General features: G+C 45.7%; 1 protein-coding gene across 10 annotated transcripts in view; it reads right to left on the bottom strand.

Moving 5' to 3' along the window:
* Positions 1-22,251, bottom strand: part of LOC137479774 (calcium-activated potassium channel subunit beta-2) — a 142,256-nt gene that overhangs the window by 50,999 nt on the left and 69,006 nt on the right. The window contains exon 2 of one of the 10 annotated variants that reach the window (XM_068200331.1): positions 197-1,084. The exons of 5 other annotated variants lie outside the window; for them this stretch is intronic. In XM_068200331.1, coding sequence (XP_068056432.1) covers positions 197-270 — 74 coding nt within the window. In that variant the 5' untranslated portion in view covers positions 271-1,084. Of the gene's footprint in view, positions 1-196; positions 1,543-22,251 lie in introns of those variants that run through there. 4 more of the 10 variants (XM_068200330.1, XM_068200332.1, XM_068200335.1 and 1 more) reach the window with 4 other exon arrangements.

The following is a 22,251-nucleotide window of genomic DNA, read 5'->3' as shown; positions in this document are numbered from 1 at the left end:
GCCTGGTGCCAGCCCCTTGTCAGGTGCAATCACTCTAGGAAATCCTTTTCCAGTGTGCACCTAGCAGTCAAACCTGAATGTGCTCTAATACATGCTTTACTCTCCACTCCCCAGTACTTCCCTAAGTTCTTCCATCAACCCCATCCCAGATGCCTTGGCCCATGCAGCAGCTTCCCCCCAAAAGGATCAGGTTTACCTGAGCAGCAGTGGAGCAGCAGTGCCTAAAATGGAGATTTCAATGGGATGCGACAAGGAGATTTTCCCTCTCATCTACAAACTTCTGTAGTTGCCACCTTTGGGAAAACAGCCTATCTACCAGCAGAAGGCTTCCAAATATCTTGTCTCTCAATATGTCCAAGTATTTCTTGCTGCTTTCACAGTTCCCAGGAAGTTTTAATTACTTTTGGTTTTTAAATAGAGGCAAAGCACCAGAATTCAGCAACTACACAGAAACAAGCTGTCAGAAGGAAGTGGGTGTGAAGACCCTCTGAATAAAGTCAACCCAAAAAAAGCTGAGCTTTCTCTCTCCAAACTTTATTTCACGAAGCTCCTTGTTCTCTCCACATTTATAAAAACACTTCTTGAAATCCGCTCTGCCTGCACATCCTTGGCTGCCGTGACTCCACTGGGGCATGATGGCCATTTCCATGAGGGCAGGATGCTCCGTGTGGAGTAGGTGCCTTCTCTGTCATTTGGCAAAGCTCATCCCTCTCACCTGCTCCTTGGAAGAAAGCTGCAGGAGTCAGGCAGAAAAACGGGATCAGGGCTGGGGCAGTCCCAATATTGTGCTGAGCCCGTGGCCAGGCAGCACCTCGCTGGCCGTGCACCCTCTGCTTCCCGAAATGTCAGGGCTGTGCAGGAGCAGGCGTGCGGCTCCTTCTCCAGTGCTCGCTCGTCCCTGCGTACCCTTGCCTGTGCTGCTGTGAAATCAGGGGCTTCCCAGCCTTTCCCTCAGTCACCTCCATCGGACCACTTTGTCCTTGGGTGGTGTTTGCTTTTCTGAGTCAAGAACGTGCTGGAGAGGCGCTCCCGCTCGTCTCCGGCTGCTCACTGATTTCCCATGCTGAGCTCTTGTTGTTTGCTTCTGTGGCAAAAAGAAAAGCAGCTTTTGCTGGTGAGGTCCACAGTTAGTTGTGAGAGGATCTTTTTTCCCCCCTGTTTAAAATGTAAGGTCTCACAAACTAAGAAGCTACAGCCTGTCTAGGTCTTATACCAGTCAGTCTCTGATTCATCAGAGAATCTCCTTGGTAACTAGCAGTTCCTCTCTGATGATTTGCTACTAAAAAGCTCTCCCAATTTAAAGATAAAACACAGTGAAAGCAGAAAGAGGAGCTACACTCTATAGATACCTTATACAGAAACATATGCTGTGTGTACATGCAGCCATACTGGATATTTTCTGATGTGTGTGGGAAGCAGCCTCTCTGTGAGACAGCATGGTATCACCCTACGGATGGCAAAGGTGCCCCAATTGCCTCATCTCTGCTAGAAATCCTTTTTGCTGCTCCAGGGTCAGTAACCCCATCTGCAGGGTAAATAATCCCCCAGGAGAAGATGAGGTTGGCATTTAACAAGGGGCTCAGCAGTTCATGCTTTAATAAGCCAGATTTCTGCCTTGCGTGGGACTGATTGCCAAATACAAAGGTTCAGAGACAGGGAGACTTTCTGCAGGAGGTGTGCCTGGTGTGTCTGATGCTGCCTGGTTGCCCTCTGGCTCTGGTAACGAGCCCCTGCTGCCTGACCCCCTCCTGACACACAGCAAAGTGCTGCCTGTGCTCTGGTGCTTGCTCAAGCTGCGGGGAAGGTGCTCACTGAAGATTTTTTTTTTCCTAGGAATCAGTATTGCTGGAAAAGTTGGTCCAAGGTGAGGCTAAGAGCACTCTGTGTTTGAAATAGTGAGTAACTGTGCCCAGAAAGTCAGTGTAAGTGAAGGATGCCAGAGGCCAGGAAGCTCCGTGGAGAGATTTGCCTGGGGTTCCTCAGGGATGAGGGAATGGTTTTGGACTGGAGGTCACTGTTCATGTTGTGCATGTCTGGTGCACCTACAGCCAGAAAGCTCCAACTCCCTGTGCATGCTGCGTCTGTGCCAGCAGGACTGTCCTGCTCTGTGTAGGGCTTCCTGTGATACTGAGCCCCCCGGCGCAGTGAAGAGAACATCAAATTCAAAATGACTGCAACCAAGCTGCTTCCAATTCCTTTTCCCAGATAAATCAGGAATTAATATCACTCCCAGACTTCTCCTGCAACACCCTTCCAGCAGCCCTTGGCAGAAGTGAGCAGAGGATAAAGAGCAAGGCAGGTTCACAAGGCAGACACTGGGCAACCCACATCCTTCTCTGTATTTCCTCACTTGCCTTATGTTCCATGGCACAAATTCCTCTGAATCATCACAACAAACAGCAGCAAAGCACCAGATCAGTGAGATGTTTTTCCATTCCTGCAAGAGGGTTTTGAGCTCACTGGGAAAGCTTGCCCAGCCCTGGGAAGCACCAGCAGCTGGAGTGTGGTTCTTCCAAGCAGTAAGGAGACCATACTCCATGGATGTCAGCAATTTGGGACCAAATCTGTGTTCCCATTAGGTGGTGTGGCACCTCTAATATCTGAGCCCGAGAGTTCCAGCATCATGTGCTCTGCCTGAGGAGGCCTGATCCAGCCCTGCTTAGATTCAGACCTGTGGTTTCAGGGTCTTTAATTTTAGCAGGAAAAAGCTTGAGTGTAAATGTGCTGCTCATACCAGCAAAGCCAAAAGTGCTCAGACCTACATTTATCAAGGAATATGAGTGACAATAAACTGGTTCTGATAAATGAGGGCTGATATATTCAAGCCCATTTTTGATGCAATTGGACATGTCAGGAACACGACCTCGTTCTGGTTAAGGGATGAGTTTTCAGATAATCAAAGTTCTGATAAGCAAGGCCTGACTTCCACCTCAGTCAGGAAGAAAAGGGGAGATTGATGCTCATCCTTCCCCTTCCTGCTCTCCTGCTGCCACTGTGGGTGCTGAGGCTTGGCATGGGCAGGTGAGTCCCTGCTGTGTGGGGTCAGGTGCTGCTGTCTCAGGCTTGAAGGGAAATTACAAGGGGAAGCCTCTCCTCCACCTCTCTCCTGCCTTTAAATTTCCTTCCTGAAGCTTGAAAGCCTTTGCTGCTACCAGATCTGTGAGCCTGTGCCTCTTGGTGGGAGGGAAGCAGATGGAGCCCCTGATGGGAGGGATGTCTACAGACATGTCCTGGCTGGCTTCATCTCCAGGATCCCCTCATGGAGGGAAGGATGGGGAGAGGTCAGGTCCAGCAGCACTGCCACTCAGAGCCACTCTGTCACCAGAAACCACCAGACTGGGAAAAGCAGGACCACTTGTGTTTTGCCCAGGGGTAGCTGGAGCTCATTTCCCCTGGGGGAGCCTCAGAGCAGAGCCTGGGTGCCTTGCCCACCCCCCAACTCTTCTGGAGCAGGAAATGCTCCTCAAAGCCTGTCCTGACCTATGGGGGCAGCGAGCAGACCTGAAGCAGATCTGACTGCTCACCTTTGCTGAACCTGTGGAGCGGCCAGATCTCAATTTTTATGTGATATGTTTTAATCACAGTGTTGTGACTTGGACCATGTCATGGGGAGAAGTGGAAAAGCATCAAAACCTGCTTGTTCCTCACCTCCCACCTGGTGCCTGCATCCTTCCACTGGTTCCCCTGCAGACAGCATCTCCTCAGCTGGGCTATTGCCCACCCTGTGTGGGTTTGGTTACAAATTGATATTTATAGCTATAAAAACAGAGCTTTTGTACAGTGTTTTTGCTCTTCCTATCTCCTCTGCAATGTGTCTCTATTTTGGGAAGTGGCACAAAGGTGTCTGCAGCTATTTATAGCAGGGGAAGGTGCACAATGCCTTCAGCCTGGGTGGGCTCTGACCCTGGCTGAGGGTGGTGTGGGGTCCCTGCCACCAGAGGTGATGGTGGATTTTTTCTGCTTTTCTGGTCTCTTTTATTTCAATTGTTGGCCTAATGCTGAATAAGATATGAACTTAAAGGACTGTTAATGGCAGTTAAAAAAAAAAAAAAAAGAAAACGTGCAAAGCCTTGGCAAGTATTTTTTATGAATTGAATCTCTTGAGATGAAAGCTTCATTACTGTGAAACAATGAACCTGCTACACTTCTAGTAGTACAAATGGGTTTCATTTGTATTAGGAAGATACAGGCTTATTATTTTTAGTTTGTTCCTGTAGAACCAGGAATGTTTAATGTGATAATCAATGTAATTGAGGAACTGAAAGTACAGAAAATTGCAGCACTCTCAGAAGTGATAATGACTACAACTGCAGCACGGCCAAAAGGTCTGGGACATGGGTACAGGAGTGGTTAAAACAGACTCCTATCCCAAGTGTGGATGATCCATGATCCCTGGTTGTTCTGGGATCTGTGGGAGGACGGTGCAGCCCTTGTAACCTGGTGGGGTGTACCCCGTCCTGAGCACCCAGCAGGAAGCTCAGAGCTGTGGGATGCACTTGGGATGGCTCTTCTGGAAGGACAAAGGGAAAAGGAGTTTTTGCTTTTGTCCCCAAACCTGAGGATTTGGGAGAGGAAGTTTCCCCTCCTGGGAGCTGGGGGGGAAAAACATTTGGGAGCAAGCCTGACTGCAAAATTTGGCACCTATGCTTGAGCAGGTCTTTACTGGGGATTTGTAAGGCTGGATAGGTCACAATTTGCCCAGTTTGGCTTTGCTTTCTTTCTTTTTTTTCTCCCCAGAATTAGCAAAAGGCACACATTTGACACCAAAAATCTACTGTCAAATTCCCAGCTCCTCTTCCTAAGTACAAGGTTGCTAAAGATTTTCAATTAAATGCTTCAGAGCTCTTAACACAGGGAAAACACAGCATTTCCTCTCCAGCCCACTGCTCACAAACTGTGATGCTGTTTTGTGAAACTTTCACTCCAGAAACCCGGCAGCAGGCACCCACCACACAACTTCAGCCCAAATTCTATGAAAAGCACAAGCAGCAAACTCATGGGAGGACCCACCAGCAACACGTTGGTCACCTATAGCTCAGCACCACGGAGATCCTACTCCAGCTTTGGGGAGCTGCTGATTCCGTGTACCAAATCCAGCCTTTCCTGCACCTTCAGGCAATTTCCCTCCTCATTTCATTCCCTCCCTGATGCAGCTGGGGCTTTTTTGTGATTTACTGTGTAAGCTAGTCCATAGAAGAGGTGGAGGGGAGAAAGGCAGATCCCTGTGTCTGCCCTGGCACCTCTCCCTGAGGCAAGGATGCTGTGTGGGGCAGCTGGGCTCCATTGTGGGCTGCTGGACACCAGCCTGGGTGGTGATGGGTGAGGAGAAATGCGTAGAACCCAGGGCAGACTAAATATATTTCAGATGCAGCCTCTGAAGCTGCTAAACGCAGAGCAAGTCTGAAAGAAACAACAGCTTGCAAAGGTGCAGCCAGGTTTGTTTTCAGCCTTCTCCATTTTAATTTGTTTCACTTTGAGGAGGGACATTTTCTATGCTAGAAAAGTTGCCTTATTCTAGTGGTCTCTAATAAATCACGGCTGTAGACACGTCGGTGCCCTCTGGAAATGCTGCTGAAGCTCTTTTCCCATGCCAGGACAGGCTCCAAGCTGACAGCACTGGAGCTGGTGCCCAGACTTCCCCACAGTGTAGGGCTTCCTCCCTCTGCCAGTCTTTAACAGATAAGCACAGAGAAACAAGGTTTGTCCATGAAATGAACTCACTTTAGTGCTTGCCATGATTTAGATTTAAGCCTATTGCAATCAGAGTGTATTTTGAGGGAAATGACTGAAGGCAGAGCTGAAAGTGCAGCCGTGGTGATGCATGGGCTGTGGTGTTCATGCTCATACTGCAATTGCTTACATTACAAAGCAATTATCAGAGTTTAAAATTCCAATAGCAGTTAGAAAGGCATATATGCTTGGGGGTTTTCCATTTGCAGAGATGTTTCTTTTATTGTACCTACTTGCCTAGTAACTTCACCGTTTTAAACACACCAAAGTGTTTTAGAAATCTATTTGTGATCTTTGTTGAAAAACAAAGGCAATCCTTCCAGACCCACACAGAATACTTGCTCTGTTTCAAGTGGCTCCTAAAGCCCAGTTTAGATTTTGTGAGGTTTAATGAGGTAAAACCCCTGTACAATGTTTCCTGCTCCCTTTGGTAAGTTTTGGCAGCATATCCTTCAGCTGGGGCAGCGTGCTTCAGTGCTCTCTCGATCACTGCAGTGCCATCAGCTTTTCCCTATCTGTCCAACTCCTCCAGGAGCAGCAGTCACTCTTGCAGTAAATTTTCACCTGGAATAGCACATTGTTCTTGTGGCCTGCTCCTGGTGCTCTGCAGACAGGATGAAGGGGTGGGAAGGGCAAACCTTCTCCAGCAGCTGCTGAAGATGAAGCTTCTGGCTGATAATTTGAGGTGGTGCCATGTTGGCTGGCAGGGCTCTGGACAGCGACAGTCCAGCCCAGGAGGGCCAGAACTGAACTGGGACCTGCTGGAGGAGATAATTCAACCCTTATGACTTAGCAAGGGAGTCTCTGCAGAGAGGAAGATGTTTGAACCTGACAAATTCTACACCTCCCAGCGGTGCTACAGTTCCCTCAAACAGCATCAACAGAATAATTGTTTGTCACCGTTTATCAGGTGCAAAATGCATGTGAAATTGTGTGAATAATTTTCATAGTAACCATAATCATCACCTTCCCATGTAGGGATTGGAATGTCAGGATACTTGAGAGTACCACATGTACCTGTGTCCTTGTGTAAAGCATATCCTCTTCTAGCAGCCAGCCTTTTGTTTTTGGGCTTCCACTGTTAGACATACAAGCATTTGTAAAGCCTTGATTACTCATCAATACCCTTGCATTAGACACATGCTTTTGTAATGTCTTTAAGGTTATGTGGAATTCTATTTGCAATCCCTTTCATAAAAAAAAATTACACAAACCACTTGCTGCTAAATCTGGCTGTCAGCAAGCAAATGCCAGAAACTAAAATGACTATTATTATTACTGTTATTTGCACCATTCCAAAATCCATTAATTTGCTTGTTGCAGTGTTAGGTAATGAACACTTCTGCAGCAAGGTCACACCTCCATTTTACATGAAATAACTATCTTTACTCATGTTTGATATATGAAGCCTATTTCTTGCTTAGGGCATAATGTTTTATTAATATTATTTTCCTTTGTTCTTTCTTACAGATTGTCTATTATGACTCTAAAGATTGCCTGCATGACATGTCTTTTTAAATTCAATGCATAATTACATAAAACAGAAATTCATTTGATGCTACATTAATAAATCTCTTATAATGTTCTTTGAACAGGGGGACACGCTGCTATTATTTACCAGAAAACATGGATTTAGCTGAGCTTCATGGAATTTTGCTGTCACTGACGCACAGATTGGATATGGGCAGAGCAATGATGGAAATAATGTGAAGGCAAACTGTTCAGTTCAAGCCAAAAAGACTGATGGAAATAGTAAAAATAGTAGAAATGTGAAAGCAAGAAGTACTGAAATAAGTATCTGACACGGGAACTTGCAGGAAAGGTTCACTGCAGCTGCAGCTGCGCCTGGCTGAATGTCAGCCTGGGTTAATTTGCAAGGTGACAGATGTCTTGGGAACGGGCAAATGCTGAGGAGCAGAACTGGTGTCCCTGGGCCAGGTCTGCTCGTGGAGCTGAGCTGCTCTCAGGTGTCCTTGGAGCATCGGTGACTTACTGCAGCTGTGGCTTTGGCACTCCTCTTTAAGGATGATTGTGCAATCCTACACCTCCACAAGAAAAGTGTCTCCTCCGCTCCTGGCAGCACAAAGTTTTGACCGACTGACCCTATCCTGATCTGCTTCACCCACTTCAGCTGGTCTTGGCTCACCTCTGACTCTTTGAGCCCAGTCTTCCCCTGACTGGCTGTAACCACCCATTGCTGGGCTTCGGGGTGCTGCCAGCCACTGTGTCCGGGTGTTTCTGGTTACCCCAGCTCCTCCTCCAGCAGGGCTGCTCCTAAATACCTCCCAGGTAAGCTTGAGTTGTAATTTCACTGCCCCTTTGCTGTGGCTGAAGGAGTTTTAAGGGTCTTCACAACCATTATAGAATCCACTGTGCAAGGACAGAGAAGAAAAGAGGACCTCACACCCTAAACTTTGAATGTGCAGGAGGTAAGAGCTGCTGTTATTGTTTTGTAGCTAGAAAACCTGCTGGTTGGCAGATATTAAGTGTTTGGCTGAAGGTCACAGTGAGTATCTTTGAAGTCATTTGATAAACACTTTGTTCTCAGCAAAGGATGTGCCTTGGGCTGTGATCTTATCCTGTAACAAAAGTTCCTCCTCATTTATTCTAGTCTGGTGGTATAAGTTGCTCACATTTAATAATATGTGGAAGACCATTAATTGTGCCTTCTGATATATGTTTTTAATTTCTTTATTCATAATGAGCTCATTGCTGCAGCAGCAGGAGTGAAATATGTGATACTACTGGAATTTCTTTGCAATTCAGCATTAATTAATGTCCACTTCTCACACAACGTTAATAATAACATGCCTAATGTTTCAGAGGCTGCTGTGGAAAATTCTTCTCTAGCTGGCAAGAGCTGAGATTTGCATTTTAGCCTTTTGTTTAAAAATGCCTCTGAAGGACTTTGAAGTACTAGAGTGCAGTTGGATGTAGCACCCCTGTCCAACCCAGCACCATGTAATCAGAATTCTGGTCTATCTGCTCCCCTCGTCTCTTCACGTTCACCAGTTGGTGCAGGGAGGACACCTCATGTCCAGAGGCCATGATGAACTTTTTGCGAGGAGAGCATGTCTGTCAGCTCTTATTCCTGCTGTTCCAGCAGATTTTTGGTTAAATGCACTGTGGCACTTGCTACCTCTGACATCATTTGTGTCCCCTTGCATGGGATGGGCTCCTGGGTCTGTGTGGTGATTTTCCTCACCTGTTGTAATAACAGCATACTGCAGTTTTTGCTGGTCTTTGTCTCTCTGGAGGATTAGATGTGTCATTTAGCAAGACTGGCCATCCAGGGATAAAAATATGCCACTAAAATTAAGTTGCCGTTTGCCTGTACTGTGAGATTTGTGTTAATACTATCACAAGGTTAAACCCCTTTCTTCACAGGTTAAAGAGGATGGATTTACTGGCCTGAAGTGTTGACTTTTTCAGCATATCTTGCTACTGTTTCATGCATTTTCATCTCCTCAGCCCCGTCCAGGGAAAAGGAGGGGCTGGGTGTTGACCTGTGGCTTTTGGTAGAGACTGAGGAACGGTCAGACTGATGGTTCATGGCTCACAAGCATAGTGTTTAGCAGCAGGACTAGGTAGATTTTAGGCCCTCACCACCACAGTGGATGTCTCTGCTGTGAGGATAAAACAGTACCTTGCTGTCAGAAGTCGAAGGCTGTTGCATTTCCTATTCCTGACCCTTTAAAGTATGATGTGGTCTTCTGTGTATACAGAGAGCTGAGAAATTCATAAATGCACACAGATTTAAACAAGAGATGCTGCTTCCTTTTCTGAGCGCCCTGTCAGGCTGCTGTGGGAGTGGGATGATGTTGCATGGCAAACTTGGGAGTTTCTGTGTGACCTTGCTGCTAAAAGCTTCATCTTGTGGCACCAGGGGAAAACAGCGAAACTGTGCATGGACTCTAAATTTTTGCTGGTTTTAGGCTGCTGAATGAGCAGGTCTGGAAACTGCTGCTTCACTCTGCATGCTTGGAGTGGCACTCCCAAAAGCTCCTGCCATGGCCCAGGTTGGAATCACCCTTGTCTAAGGGCAGCCTGGGGATGGAACAGCCTGGGGTGTGTTAGAGGTGTCACCTTGTCCCTGTGGTCATCTCTGACACCTTGCTTTGTGCACCATCTGTGTCTGAGCTTGGGAAGCAGCTTTGCTGACTGGGACAGATGCAGCTGGCAAGTTCTGCACACCAGCAAGGGTCACTTATTTGCTGCTTCTTTTCCAGCCCTGCTTTGCTGCAGGTTGGAGCTCACCCAGTGCTTGTGCAAAGCAAGAATCACAAAGCCAAGTCCTGGATAGGCTGTGGAATGGGAATGGGAGACACTCTGAGGTTTCCATGCACAGGGGATGTACCAGGGACTGTGTTTGCCCCACGAGGGCAGCTGGGGTAATCTCCTCCTTTTGTGCCTCTGCACTGCTACATTGGAAAGAAAAAGGGAGGTGACAATTATTGCAGTTCCCCACCCTTGCCCACCAAGTCTTGGCAGGGAAATGGCACTCGTTGTCACAGCCAAGCCTGCCATCTTCTGTCCCTACAGCTTTGGTGGGAAAGCTCAGAGGGAGGGATGTTGGATCCTGCTCCATCCTGCTTCACTGAGTTGCCATTAGGAAAGCTCTTTGCTTTTGGTTTTGTCTCTAATTTGGAATATGAGCAGATCTCGGTCAAGAAAAATGAAAAGTGAAGAATGCTAATTACTACACCCTGAGGGTAATGGCCTCAGTGTCCCCATGTTGCATCTGACTTTAGTATTGTGGGTGGCTAAATACAAATTCAGATGGTAGCACAGGCTCTTCAGTAATTTACCATTTCACTCACAAATATGCTTTGCAGAAAAATAACTACTTTAAACCTTTCTCTTTGCTACACCCACTGACAAATATAGCTCTGAATCAGTGTACTGCTGTCTTTCCAAAGCTCCCATTCACATCTGTCTGTGCTGAATTCATACGCAGAAGTTTTTGCAAAGAAATGAATTGCTAAAATTCCTAATGAGTGTGGTTATCAGAGAGGCTGTTCTAATAAAAATAATATACATCAGCAGAGCTGGCAGGTTTTTATTGGGGCAGTTCTTCATTGAGCCCAGAGTAGATGCTGTGTGATGAATCTTGTTAGTGCTGTCACTCTTGGCCCTAATGGTGTGAACAGCCATTTAGCTCTCAAAACAGCAGAGCCATTCACTGGCTGGTGGTTTTTTGGCATCATGCTCAAGTGTTCTCCAGCCTTTCCAGTCTTTTGCCAGTCTCTGACTAATTCACCAATTCTTTTATAATGCATGTGTTCCTCCTGCAATGCATCTTTTAACCTCTGATGTTCAGTGTTTTATGATGTGTGCTGCCTGCTCTCAGTGCAAGGTGTGAGCAGACACCTGGCTCTGTCACCAGAGATCCAGGTAACACTTTGTTCTTTGAACACCTGTGTGGTTTGTTTTATATCTTTCCCTTACACAACTTTTTTTGAGCTGGATTCCTCTCTGGCTTTCACAGACAGTTATAGCTCTAGACTGAAGTGGACACCAAGAGATAAACCGAATTCTGTGGGGCTTTTGTGCAGAGTACAACTGGTTCATTCATTATAGAGGGTGCTGCTGCTTGCTGAGCCACCCCCAACCAGCTGGGTATTTCTTGAGCGTCACGGATTGTCTCATGGAGACACCCACAGCCTGAGGCTGTGAGTCCACAGCTTCAATGTTTGCTTGCTATCATGATGACAATGACCTTGTTTCCCTGGCTGGGTTGAAGCTGTGGCTGTGTCATGCAGGGTGCACACTCTGCAAACAGGGACAAGCAGGAATTTGGAAATGAGCCTGTACCTGGACTAGTGCTTGTGCTCCTTCCTTGCCACGTGCTGTGCAGGACCACTGGATCTTAGTCCCACCGTGCCAGCTTTGCTCTGGAAATGGTGGAAGGGTTTTTTATGTTTCTTCTTTGAAAGTATCTATTGCTGATCTCATGTGTCAACAAACTCAAGTGTTTGCAGCAAAGACAATATCTTACAGAGTTGTTTCGCATCAGTGGAGATCTCGGCAAAAAACAAGAAAAAAGAATAAATGCTAGAGAGTTTAGTGAGACCTGCACCAGCTTTGTCTAATACAAACCTTGCAAGAAGTCCTTGGATGATGTGAACTGGCTGTTATTGCTAGCAGAGAAAATAAAGTTGCAGTAGTTTATACCAGCTGAGTACCTGGTCATTACATCTCATGTTGTAAAAGCTACAGTGGAAGCACAGGTTAAAATGGCTATTCATCTTTGATCCCTCAGCAATGTAAGAGTCTGTAGTAATCTCTAAGATTAGGGTAATAGAGAGCTCAAATTTTATACACAGCCTGCTAAACTATGTTTACAAAATGCTTCAGTTCAAAGAGGAAAGTGCTGCACGTGCAGTGTGGAGTGGATTTCTCCTCTTCCCTGCCTCTGCTGGGCTTTTAAATGTGTGTGTGGTGCCCTGAAAATCTGACTTGTCAGTGCTGTGGGTGCTCTGAGCTGGAGGCTGGCACTGCTGGCCTCAGCACCTGGTGTTTCCAGGGGAAAAAGTGTAGCTGAGGAGGGGGTTTGTGGAATAAACAACATATTTATGGAATTACCCATTCTTTGGGAACAGACATGGAGCCAGGCTGCATTTGAGAGACGATGTAAAACCAAGTTAGACGAATATACTGTCATGCAGGACTGGAGCCAGTGGCTTTGCTGTTGCTCTTGTTTCCAGGTGACTTTAATTACACTCCTGTGCAGGGGAATGTGTAAAACATGATGGCACAAATAGGGAAAAAAAAAAAAACCTTTCAGGTAACGGGAGGCACAGTTGCAGGTTCTTAGTTTCTAATCCAACATACTCCAGCCCATGTCTCTAGGTTCCCTGTGTATTAATACAAGTCTTAAAAAAAACAATTAATGAGAAAGTTTTCAAATGCCAAAGCAGAAAGTTACTGAGACCAGGAGCCAGCTAATTTTTGGCTGTCTTGGGCCAAGCCTGGGCTTGCTCACCAGGCTTCAGTGGAGCGATAGTGGGTTTGCCCTGGGAGAAAATCAGTTTGTCTGACCATCAAGAGAAAACATAATTCAGACTGCAAAGCAGAACAGAGTGAATTTTTGTAGCTTGCTTGCTGAAATCTTCTTCTTTGAAAGTCTGCTCTGGTGTTGTGAAGGAGATAGCAAGAGAATGGATTTGGTAAAGGTTGAGGTGCCTCAGTGATGAATGGAAATTTTTTTTCCCTCTCAGCTTGCAGTAGTAATTCTATGTATCTGTTCATAGGTTTCTCAGAAAACTCTTTTCATCCTTCCAGCAATATTTGATGCCCTGTGTATCCTGCAGACTGCAGAAAATGTTTACTCTGTCATGTTTGCCCTTCTCCCAACAATGCACACACACAAAGGGTAGTTTTGAAGTGTTTGTGCTTTTTGATTGACAATAAAAATCTTTTGCTATGAATTCTGGCAAAAAGTTCATGGTCTTCAGAATGCTTTACAGTTAATCTCATTTAATTTGCATGACTAAACAGTGGTTCTGCATCACTTCATTACAAAAAATTTGCAGAGCTTCGAAAGTGTTTCATTGCTAGAGAAAAATCCAGCAGTAAATCCAGCTTCCATGTATGGTTAAATTGCTTTAAGCTAAAAACAGCAATAAGAATAATTATTTTTCATAGAATCATATTGGGTTGGAAGGAACCTTAAAGATCATCTTGTTCCAATTCCTGCCATGGGCAGGGACACATTCCACTTGCCCAGGTTGTCCCAAGCCCCGTTCAACCTGGCCTTGGACACTTCCAGGGATGGGGAAGCTGTGGATACAGCTTCTCTGGGCAACCTGTGCAAGGGCCTCACCTCCCTCAGGGTCAAGAATTTCTTCCCAATATCCATTCTAAACCTATTTTCTTTCATCTGAACACCGTTCCTCCCTGTTCCATGACTCCATTCCCTTGCCAAAAGTCCCTGTGCAGCCCTCTTTAGGCACTGGAAGGAGCTCTAAGGTGTCCCCAGAGCCTCTTCTTCTCCAACCCCAACTCTCTCAGCTGTCTCCATAGCAGAGGTGCTCTGAGCATCTCTCTGGACTCACTCCAACAGGTCCTTGTCATGTTGAGGACCCCAGAGCTGGAATGAGCACTGCAGGTGAGGTGCCATGAGAGCAGAGTAGAGGGGGAGAATCATTGCCGAGTCATGTGGAACTTCTTGTCAATCAACACTCCCAAGCCCTTCTCCTCAGGGCTGCAGCTGCCTTTTGCCCCTTCAAATGCAGCCTTAGGTAAGAGGAGACAGTGAGGCTTCAAGGCCCAGAAGAATCTGGGTGTGGATGGTGGAAACAATGAGAGATGTCTTTGTGTAAGAAACAATCCAAGTTACTGTCAGCACGATGATGTGATTCACTGCTGGAACTTCCTGCCACATCAAAAGTTTTGCCATGAATTATTTAGCAAGCCTAATTGAATGTAATTTTGCTGTTGGAGATAAGTAGCCACTAAGCTTAAAAATCAATTTGCACACGTCACAGAACTGGTATCCCTTAGAACTGGCTTGGGATCATCCATAGTGCTGCCTCCTTCATGCTGCAGTTTTATGCCCTTCTTTTTCTGTTCGTTTGACCTGGGATGTCCAACAGCCCACTGCTCTGACATTTTACATGAAGCAGGATGTAAATCTTCCTGAATTTTCAGTGTGACACACATCTCAGACATTTCTTTGTCCTTCCTGAGGGATTTATAATGCCTTGGGGCAGTACGGCAGACACACTCAGCTCACTGAGTGGTGCAGAAGGGCTGGGGTTTGCCCAGAGCAGCTGGCAGGACTCACAGTGGTTGTGCCATGGAACTTGTGAGCAAGAGAAAGCAAGCCAGGAGGTAACACAGCTGGAAAGTATCTCTGCAATGGGAGCTAGGAAACACTGTAAAGGGGTTGTGTAGGATAAGAAACCTAGATTTTTGGTCTATTGAGGTCAACATAATCTACTGGGGATTAGGCAGGATCAAGTAATTAATGAAAAGGAAAATTCATACCAGTTTTCTAATCCCTGCAGATAGTGTAGATGACACACTTCTGCTTCTGACCCTTCTAGATGTGTTTTCATTGTAAAGACGTGCAGAGAGGGAAAGAATGGGCAACAGGCTGCAGAAAGTTGTCACTAACTCTTTCCAAGTGGAATTTTTTCAGTGGAATTTTTTTGGTTCAATGTTGCTCCTCTCTGACCTACGTTGTTGTGAAAACTCCATTATCTGTCCATTTCTACAAGGGATACTGGATGCTCAGCAACTGGAAATGCTGATCTCCAGAAATGGGTGCTGCTTCTGCCAGCGCCCACCCTGGCCCAGAGCTGGCAGAGAGCACAGCTGGGCTGGCCACAGGAGGAGTTTGTTCCGGGGAATCCCTGCTGGGTGCTGCAGCAGAGGTGGGATGCTCCAGTGCACAGCTGCCCTGCCTTTCCTGCCAACGCAGCTCTGGTGCCAAGGAAGCAGAGCCCCAGTGCTCTGGTGCTTGCAGTCTCAGTATGGCTGTCTAAGGCTGTTTCCCATCATGTTCTCACTTTTACTGCTGAAACATGATCTTCCAAACGGCCCCACTGAAGGGTCTGGAGCTGTTTAGCTGTGTGGGAGAGAGATTTCTGGGTGTTCGTCGCAGGGCTCATCTCTGCCCCTGTCCTGGTGTCCTCCAGTGGAGGACAGGATGGAGGGGGGACAGGGAGGGCTGTTCTGGGTTTATCTGGAGCAGGTGCCCAAGCAGACAGAATCTGGAAGGAAGTAAAAAGAAGAATTGGAGAAGGAGGGAGAGGAAACTGTAATAGCCCCAATCCTGTTTTCATAGATCCATGGCTGATTAAGATTGTCCTGAAGAGCTGCTGTGGGGTTGGAGCTCCAGGAAATCAATCCACAGGCATTTGTGCATTGATCTGTTTGGAAACATTAGCTTGAGGAATTTCTCCATCTACACTTGTTTTTGTTTGGGTTCATGTTCACAGGAATTGATTTTCTTAAGATCTGAGCATAGAATCAGATGTTTTTCTGGATGCACTGGTTCAACCTCAGCTTTTGTGAGGAGGCAACAATTGGGATTTCACTTAATTTGGCTTTGTTTTTGAGATTCACCAGCAGTAAACAGTAGGTTTGTGACTGCATTTTCCTCAGCAGCCCTTGAAAGGGCAGAGGGCTGTTTTATCTGTAAGGCTGAAGTGTGTTTTTACTCAAATGCTGTGGGAAGTGGGAGGCAAATCCAGCTGTGATACAGGGTCATGTGGCATGGCATAAGGGTGGATTCCTACCCCAACAAAACACAGTGACCTCTTGACAGGTAAGGAGGCACTAAAGTGTCATCTTTTCTTAGGAAAAGTACTGTGTCTAGGTACATAAGTTGTGCATGTGAAGGTATACGTGTGGTCATGTATTTTCTTATCAAATTGCTTTGTTGACCTCTGGCCATAGAGGAATGAGATTGAAGCCTTAGATAAAGTGAAAGCCAGGTTCCCCAATGCTCTGCAATTCTGGAGAAAACATTTTTGGGGAGAGAAGAAGGTCCCAAACTGCATCAGAGGACGACAGGAGAGGCTCCCCCTTACATCTGCCTATCTTCCAGCTCATCTCCCAATCCTCCAGCTCATCTCCCATGGGTGCAAGCACACCAGCCTTTGCTGTGATTGTCTGCCACTGCCAAGCCCCTTTAATTAAAGTAGTGGATATCTGTACCCAAATTGCTAAAACAGGCAATACTATGGGTTTGTTTCCTCTGTCTTCACCTTCCCCATGGGATCTGTGCACTGTTTGCCACTTAGCCCAGCATGGACTGCCCTGAATCACAGGGAGACTGCTCCAAAGCCAGCTGTAAGTGGAGCCACTGCAAAGTCACAGAAATAAAAGTGGCTTTGTCCCCTGCAGGCTTGGAACCTCTTTACCTTGAACCTGTGCAGAACTTGACTTGCAGGGGTCAAATCAGAGTGAGATAAAGTACAATTATGGTGTTATTTTGTATGCAGGGACTGAGCTCAAGCACTCTGTGTTACCAAAAGCTGATAACAAATAGATATGAAACACCTTTGAAATGTTAACTTATCCTAAAAAGCCTATTTCTTCAACACTTCTAAGAAGCATAAAGCTTCATCCTAGACAATCTGCTCCCTTCTCTCTATTTTAATAAGCAAGAAGCATAGCATCTGTCTGGAAAGAATGCAAGAAATAATTTTACATTCACACAGCTCAGGAAAGAAGAGATGTGGCAAAACTTGAAGAAATCCCAGTTTCAAGTACAGAGATGAACAGACAGAAGAAAAAGCTGGGGACAGAGAGGTTTCAAGCAGTATTGTGCTTCCTTCCAGCTGTACTGTCCCATCTTTTCTCTGAGGGCTGGAAGGGGCTGCTTAGGCTGTGTCCTTCCAGGGGATATTTTACTTTTGACCTGCATGCAGAAGCAGCCAGAAGCCCAGGTTTCTGCCATGGCAGGCTCTGTTTAGCACAATATGCACTTTCTCTCCCCAGCTGCATTTTCCCTGGGCTCCCTCTGAAGTCGGGTTTGCTGCTGAACTCCTTGTGTGGGTACACTGTGACCCATTTCATTTCAAATGAACTAGGTTAGCTAAAGCAGTGGAAAATGTAGGTTTTGCTATTTTGCCTCGCTTTGAGTGAGCTCCTTTGGCTGTGGAAGACCAGTCCCTTGGCTGATGTAAGTCCGTGCACCTCCTTTGACTTTGATGGAGGCTCATCTCTTTGTTCCAGCTGCTGATCTCCCCTGGCATCTGGTACAATCTATCCTGTGTGGTGTTTATTTTAATAGGCTGATAAAACTATTATTCTCAAGGGGAGATAGAGGCTGCTGGCAGTGTGTTTAGACAAATCTGCACCCATACAGATTCCATAAGTGTTTGCTTCAAAGATGTAAACACCACGTTACCCAATTAAAGGAGTGTCCTTAATAATTTATCAGGCAATTAAAACGTTCATTGCCCTTTATCCCAGAGTGCTCCACCAGTGATATATAATCTGAACCTAAGTTAAAATGCCATAATAAATGAACAGTGATGCAATGCATCAAACATAATGGGAACATTAAGGCAATGGAGGGTGGTTTGTCAAGAATGGAAGGTATAAGGCAGTTAGTGGAGCTAACTTAATTTCTGGAAATATCACTGCTCCTGAGGAGTGGGGCATGGCAGGGGGATGTCTGGCAAAAAAAAAAAAAAATTCAGTAATATGTTCCAGGGAAAACTTACCCATTACAAAGTTAGAGACAGGAAAGATCTTTGTCCCTAGTTATTATTAATAATCCTCTTGAGAATGTCATGAGAAAAGGAAATGAGCAACTGAAAGAGAGGGATTATAGCAGGATAGGTGTTTCAGCTTAGCTCTGGCTGCTTGTTATAGTACAGTATTGCTTCCTACTTGTGTAATGGAAAATGCAGAAGTAAAGGGAGGATAAAAAAAGGCAAATGCTTTTGTTGCTAATTCTGATCTGGATGTTTTAAAGAAAATTACCCCAGAGGCTGGGAGTCCAAGGAGCTAGAATCAGATTTGGACAGTTTGTTTCCCCTTTGAAAATCTTAGTCATTATTGTAAAAATGCCAGCGCTTTGGTGGTGCCCAATCCCCTGCCCAATCCCCTGCCTGTGCTGTTCCCTCTGCTCCTGAGAGCTGCTCCTGGGAGTGTTTTGTGGTATGAAGGTGTACCCAAAGACATATGGGTCATGCAAACATACAGCTGGTACATGTTGCCCTGTGGATGAAGGAAGGATGATAGTTTCATCTTTCCTCTTTTTAACAGTATCTTAAGGTGGGAGGATGATTAAGGGCCACTATTACTGCTTTTGAAGAGCTCCTCTTGAGCACATAAAGTGTGGGTATGAAAAAGGATGGGATGGAAGTGAATGGCAACATAAAAATTATGGTCCTGCAGTTCCCCTCTCCATGCTCTGAGGCTCAAACATGACAAGTGGTTTTCTTCAATGGGGAAAACCCAAATGTGACTTATTCTGTGGGCAGAGTTTTGAGGCTTCCCAAATACCCACAGTTGCTTTGACTGTGGGTGTGAAAGAGGCACGTTTTGAAAACGGGCCCCCATAACAGGGCTCTCTGATCTTTCCTTGGGCACACACATCCTCCGCCATCTCAGAGAAGAAATGTCCTGTTCAAGACTCTATTCCATGCTTGCTGGTTTCTTTGCCAGCCTGTACAGACCTGCATGATGCCTGTGGAAACTGTGGTTATTAGTACTGGAGTCCTAACACAGCATCTTGCATCAAGTGGAGCTATGCAACCAAAGGTGTGGAGCCCACTGCACACAGCAAGGGCAGGAAGGACTTGGGATGGGCTTTATTCCTGCTCCAGTTACTGACTCACTGCCTAATCCTGAACACTTTGTGCTGTTATTATTTCCCTTTGCCTATTTGGTCCCTTGTGGATGCTTTGGAGAGGGAGCAGCTGCTTGCTGCAGGACTGAGGGTGCTTAGTGCTGTCACTACACAGCAACTCGTAACAATAGCAAGGAGGGCTATTGGAGCTTTATACTGAGTCATTTTAGTGTATTATATGGACTGGAACAGTGCAATGGAATGCAGGGCTCATCCTTTCCCCACCACTTACAGTATGCATTGAATCCATTTATTTATACTGCCACTCTTTCTCCTTCATGTGATGCAGAGGAGAGTCAGCCCCCTGTTACAAACACCCCAAAGATTTCTGGGGCCAGGATCTGCTCTTTACTACATGTAGGAAACTTTTACATTGTTTTGGAAAATGCTGCTTCCAGCAGCACGTGCAGCTCTGCCATCCTAGCCTGCACAGCAACATTCATGCTGGTGCACTGTACTACCTGCCTCCTGGGGAGCTGGACACTTCTTGGCAATCCCCTGTCCTAGTTTTAAGAACAACCACATCTGTCAGGATAAAATATTTTGGTTTGTCACATCTCTTCATTCTAAATTTTTTTGCTGAATAAAATTTCAGGACAAAAGAATACAATTAAGCAGAAGCACAAGCCACAAAAAAAAAACAACAGCAAAATGAGCTTTTATAGTGATACTTTACTCAAATAGCTTTTTATTAGTTTAACCCTGCCAGCTTTTAGTTCTTTATGACAAGTTAAAGAAGGCATCTCCCTCTCTTATCTTCAGAAAGGCACACAGAAAAAATGACATCCCCATTTCTGTCTTAAGACGCCTGCATGTCCTTGTATTTTCACTCTTGCCTTTTGTGCTTGGTTCCCTTCTTTTTGCAAATGAGCATTTGGATGCTGTTCAGCCCAATGGGTGACTACAGCTGTTCTTTCTCTCCTCGTTGTTCTGGTCACTTGGCTGACACTTCTAGCACCTGAACTTCCCCGTTCCTGGGTTCACTGTGCTTTTCCTTGCACACTTCTGAAGGCGGAACAGCAAGACCTTTGTATTGTTATGAGATTTAAAAAAAACAGCCCAGTTTTTTTAGGGCACTCATCACTATTTTATCTTGTCTTTAGATGCTTAAATGAAAAAAGGCTTGTGTGATTTACTGATGCTCCATCTCACTGTAAAGTTATAGGGACTGCTGAAGGTCCCTCTGCAGTTAGATGCTGCCAATGCTTCCTTTGTATAAGTGCTATTCCTTGGCATAAAACTTAGAACACCTGAAACAAAGCCAGAGATCTAATATCCCATCCTCAGAAAATCAGGAAAATGTCAGCTCTAAATTTGCTGTGAAAACATTTGATTTGTGATGAATTTCTAGAGGAAAATAAAAATAAAAACTGCTGCCTTGCAGAAACCACAAGAATTTCAGTAGCTTACAAGAGAACTATTCTTTTTGATGACTGCCTGAATCCTCCTAATGTCATATAATTTATGTTAATTAAATGCTGATGGAATCTGAATAAGCATATTGATGGAAGATGTATTTGAGATACTGTTATTAATTCATCATTCAGTAGCTAGTGTGTGAAATAATGCATTCCTAGGCTCTGATTTAGGACATTTCATTTTCAGTATTACCAAGATGTCTGTTTCCAACAGAAATAACCCTTTAATCTACTGAAAATCCCAACCAAAGCACAGCACAACAACAATTAAGCAACAACAAAAACTCACCAAAAGCCCTATTCGAGGCAGCTGGATTAAACAACTCAGAAGCAGTAATTATTTATGCCTTTCAGAGCTATAGCATATACTGACCCCAATTCTCCAGGCAATGGACATAAAACAGTTATTTAAAAATAGTTATAGCATTCAAGTATGAACAAGGAGCACCTCTAAACCCAACAGCATGCATCCCAAGGTTATGCTGTGCCAAGTGTAAGGACATGGCAAGTTCCTTCCTGGAACTGTGCTTTGTACCTAAATCCTCTCTTTGGTGGTAGTGAGATGTGGCCAGGACTCAGCATCCTCCATCCAGGTGGGTGAGCTGAGGCTGGCTGGAAACTCCACCTGATGGCAAAGTGTTCCCCACCATGCCATGACATTTAGTGGTGCTGGAGTTCAGTAAGTCTCTTGTAAATTAATTTTGGGACTTAGCAGAGCCTAGGGACATAACTGCTCCCATTACTCTGAGCTTTACTGGAGGAAGGGAGGCAGTGTCACCTCCAGAAGTTACTTTCCTTTGCTAAAGGGTGGGTCTGTAACCTGTCCCACCAGCTGTGCTTCGTGACCCCGGGAGGAAGAAGTGACACATGCACACTGAGGTTCCTTCAGCTCAGGGACAGGGGAGGTCTAACCCCAAATCCAGGCAGAGGCTGGGACATACAATTCCCACCAACACTATGGAATGGACTTGTCTGGTTTTGTGGGATCATGTGGAAGCTGGGTCCTGGTTTTCTGCAGAGGTTTTCAGGTGTTCACCCACGGCTTACAGCTCTGTCCCCTGTGTAAAAGTCATTGCCTCAGGAGGTGGGGGAGCACTGGTGCTGGCAAGAGCTGTGTTAATTCGTGAGGCTGTTCACACTTTCCTCATCGCTGCATTGAGCCCTGGGGAGGAGTTCAGAAACAATGGAGAAACGTAATGATGAGCTTCACTGAGAGAATTACAAATGTAATAGGGAATGCAATGAGGTAAACAATGAAAACCAAGGTGAAATTTCCCGACTAACTGGAGCTGAACTAACTGTGGCCACTGCTGAAGGAAGCTGTCTCATGTCCTAGCTCTGCAGGCTTCGCCACTTTCTTCACCCAATGCCATTACACGGGGCAGGCTAGTTCTCTTTAGACCTGTGGAGTTAGTTTTCAGGTGGGTCACTGAGTGAAAGTCAGTGGGGGATTTCTGCTCGTGCTGAAGGTGAAGTGCAGTGGCAGCACTCCCAAGCTGCTGTACAACTGGGAGTGTAATGTGGAAAGGGGTAAGGCTGCAGGTTGGATATATGGGCACACGTGACAAATGTGCTCTTTCTCTGCAGTGGGGAAATACTGGTTTCACAATGCTCACAAATAACTGAAAGTTATTTAATATCAGGTGTTGGATTCCAGTGACCTTTCTACAGCACCATCAAGAGAGAAATAAAAATCTGGGAAGAGATTTCTTTGAGCATCTGCACAGAGAGGACAGAGGTGCTCCAGATTGCAAAGAGCCACTTTCCCCTTCTGCTCCCCAAGAC

This window comes from Anomalospiza imberbis, chromosome 10 (genome assembly GCF_031753505.1).
Source record: "Anomalospiza imberbis isolate Cuckoo-Finch-1a 21T00152 chromosome 10, ASM3175350v1, whole genome shotgun sequence".
NCBI classification, from domain to species: domain Eukaryota; kingdom Metazoa; phylum Chordata; class Aves; order Passeriformes; family Viduidae; genus Anomalospiza; species Anomalospiza imberbis.
This window is presented reverse-complemented; position numbering and strand designations above follow the sequence as displayed.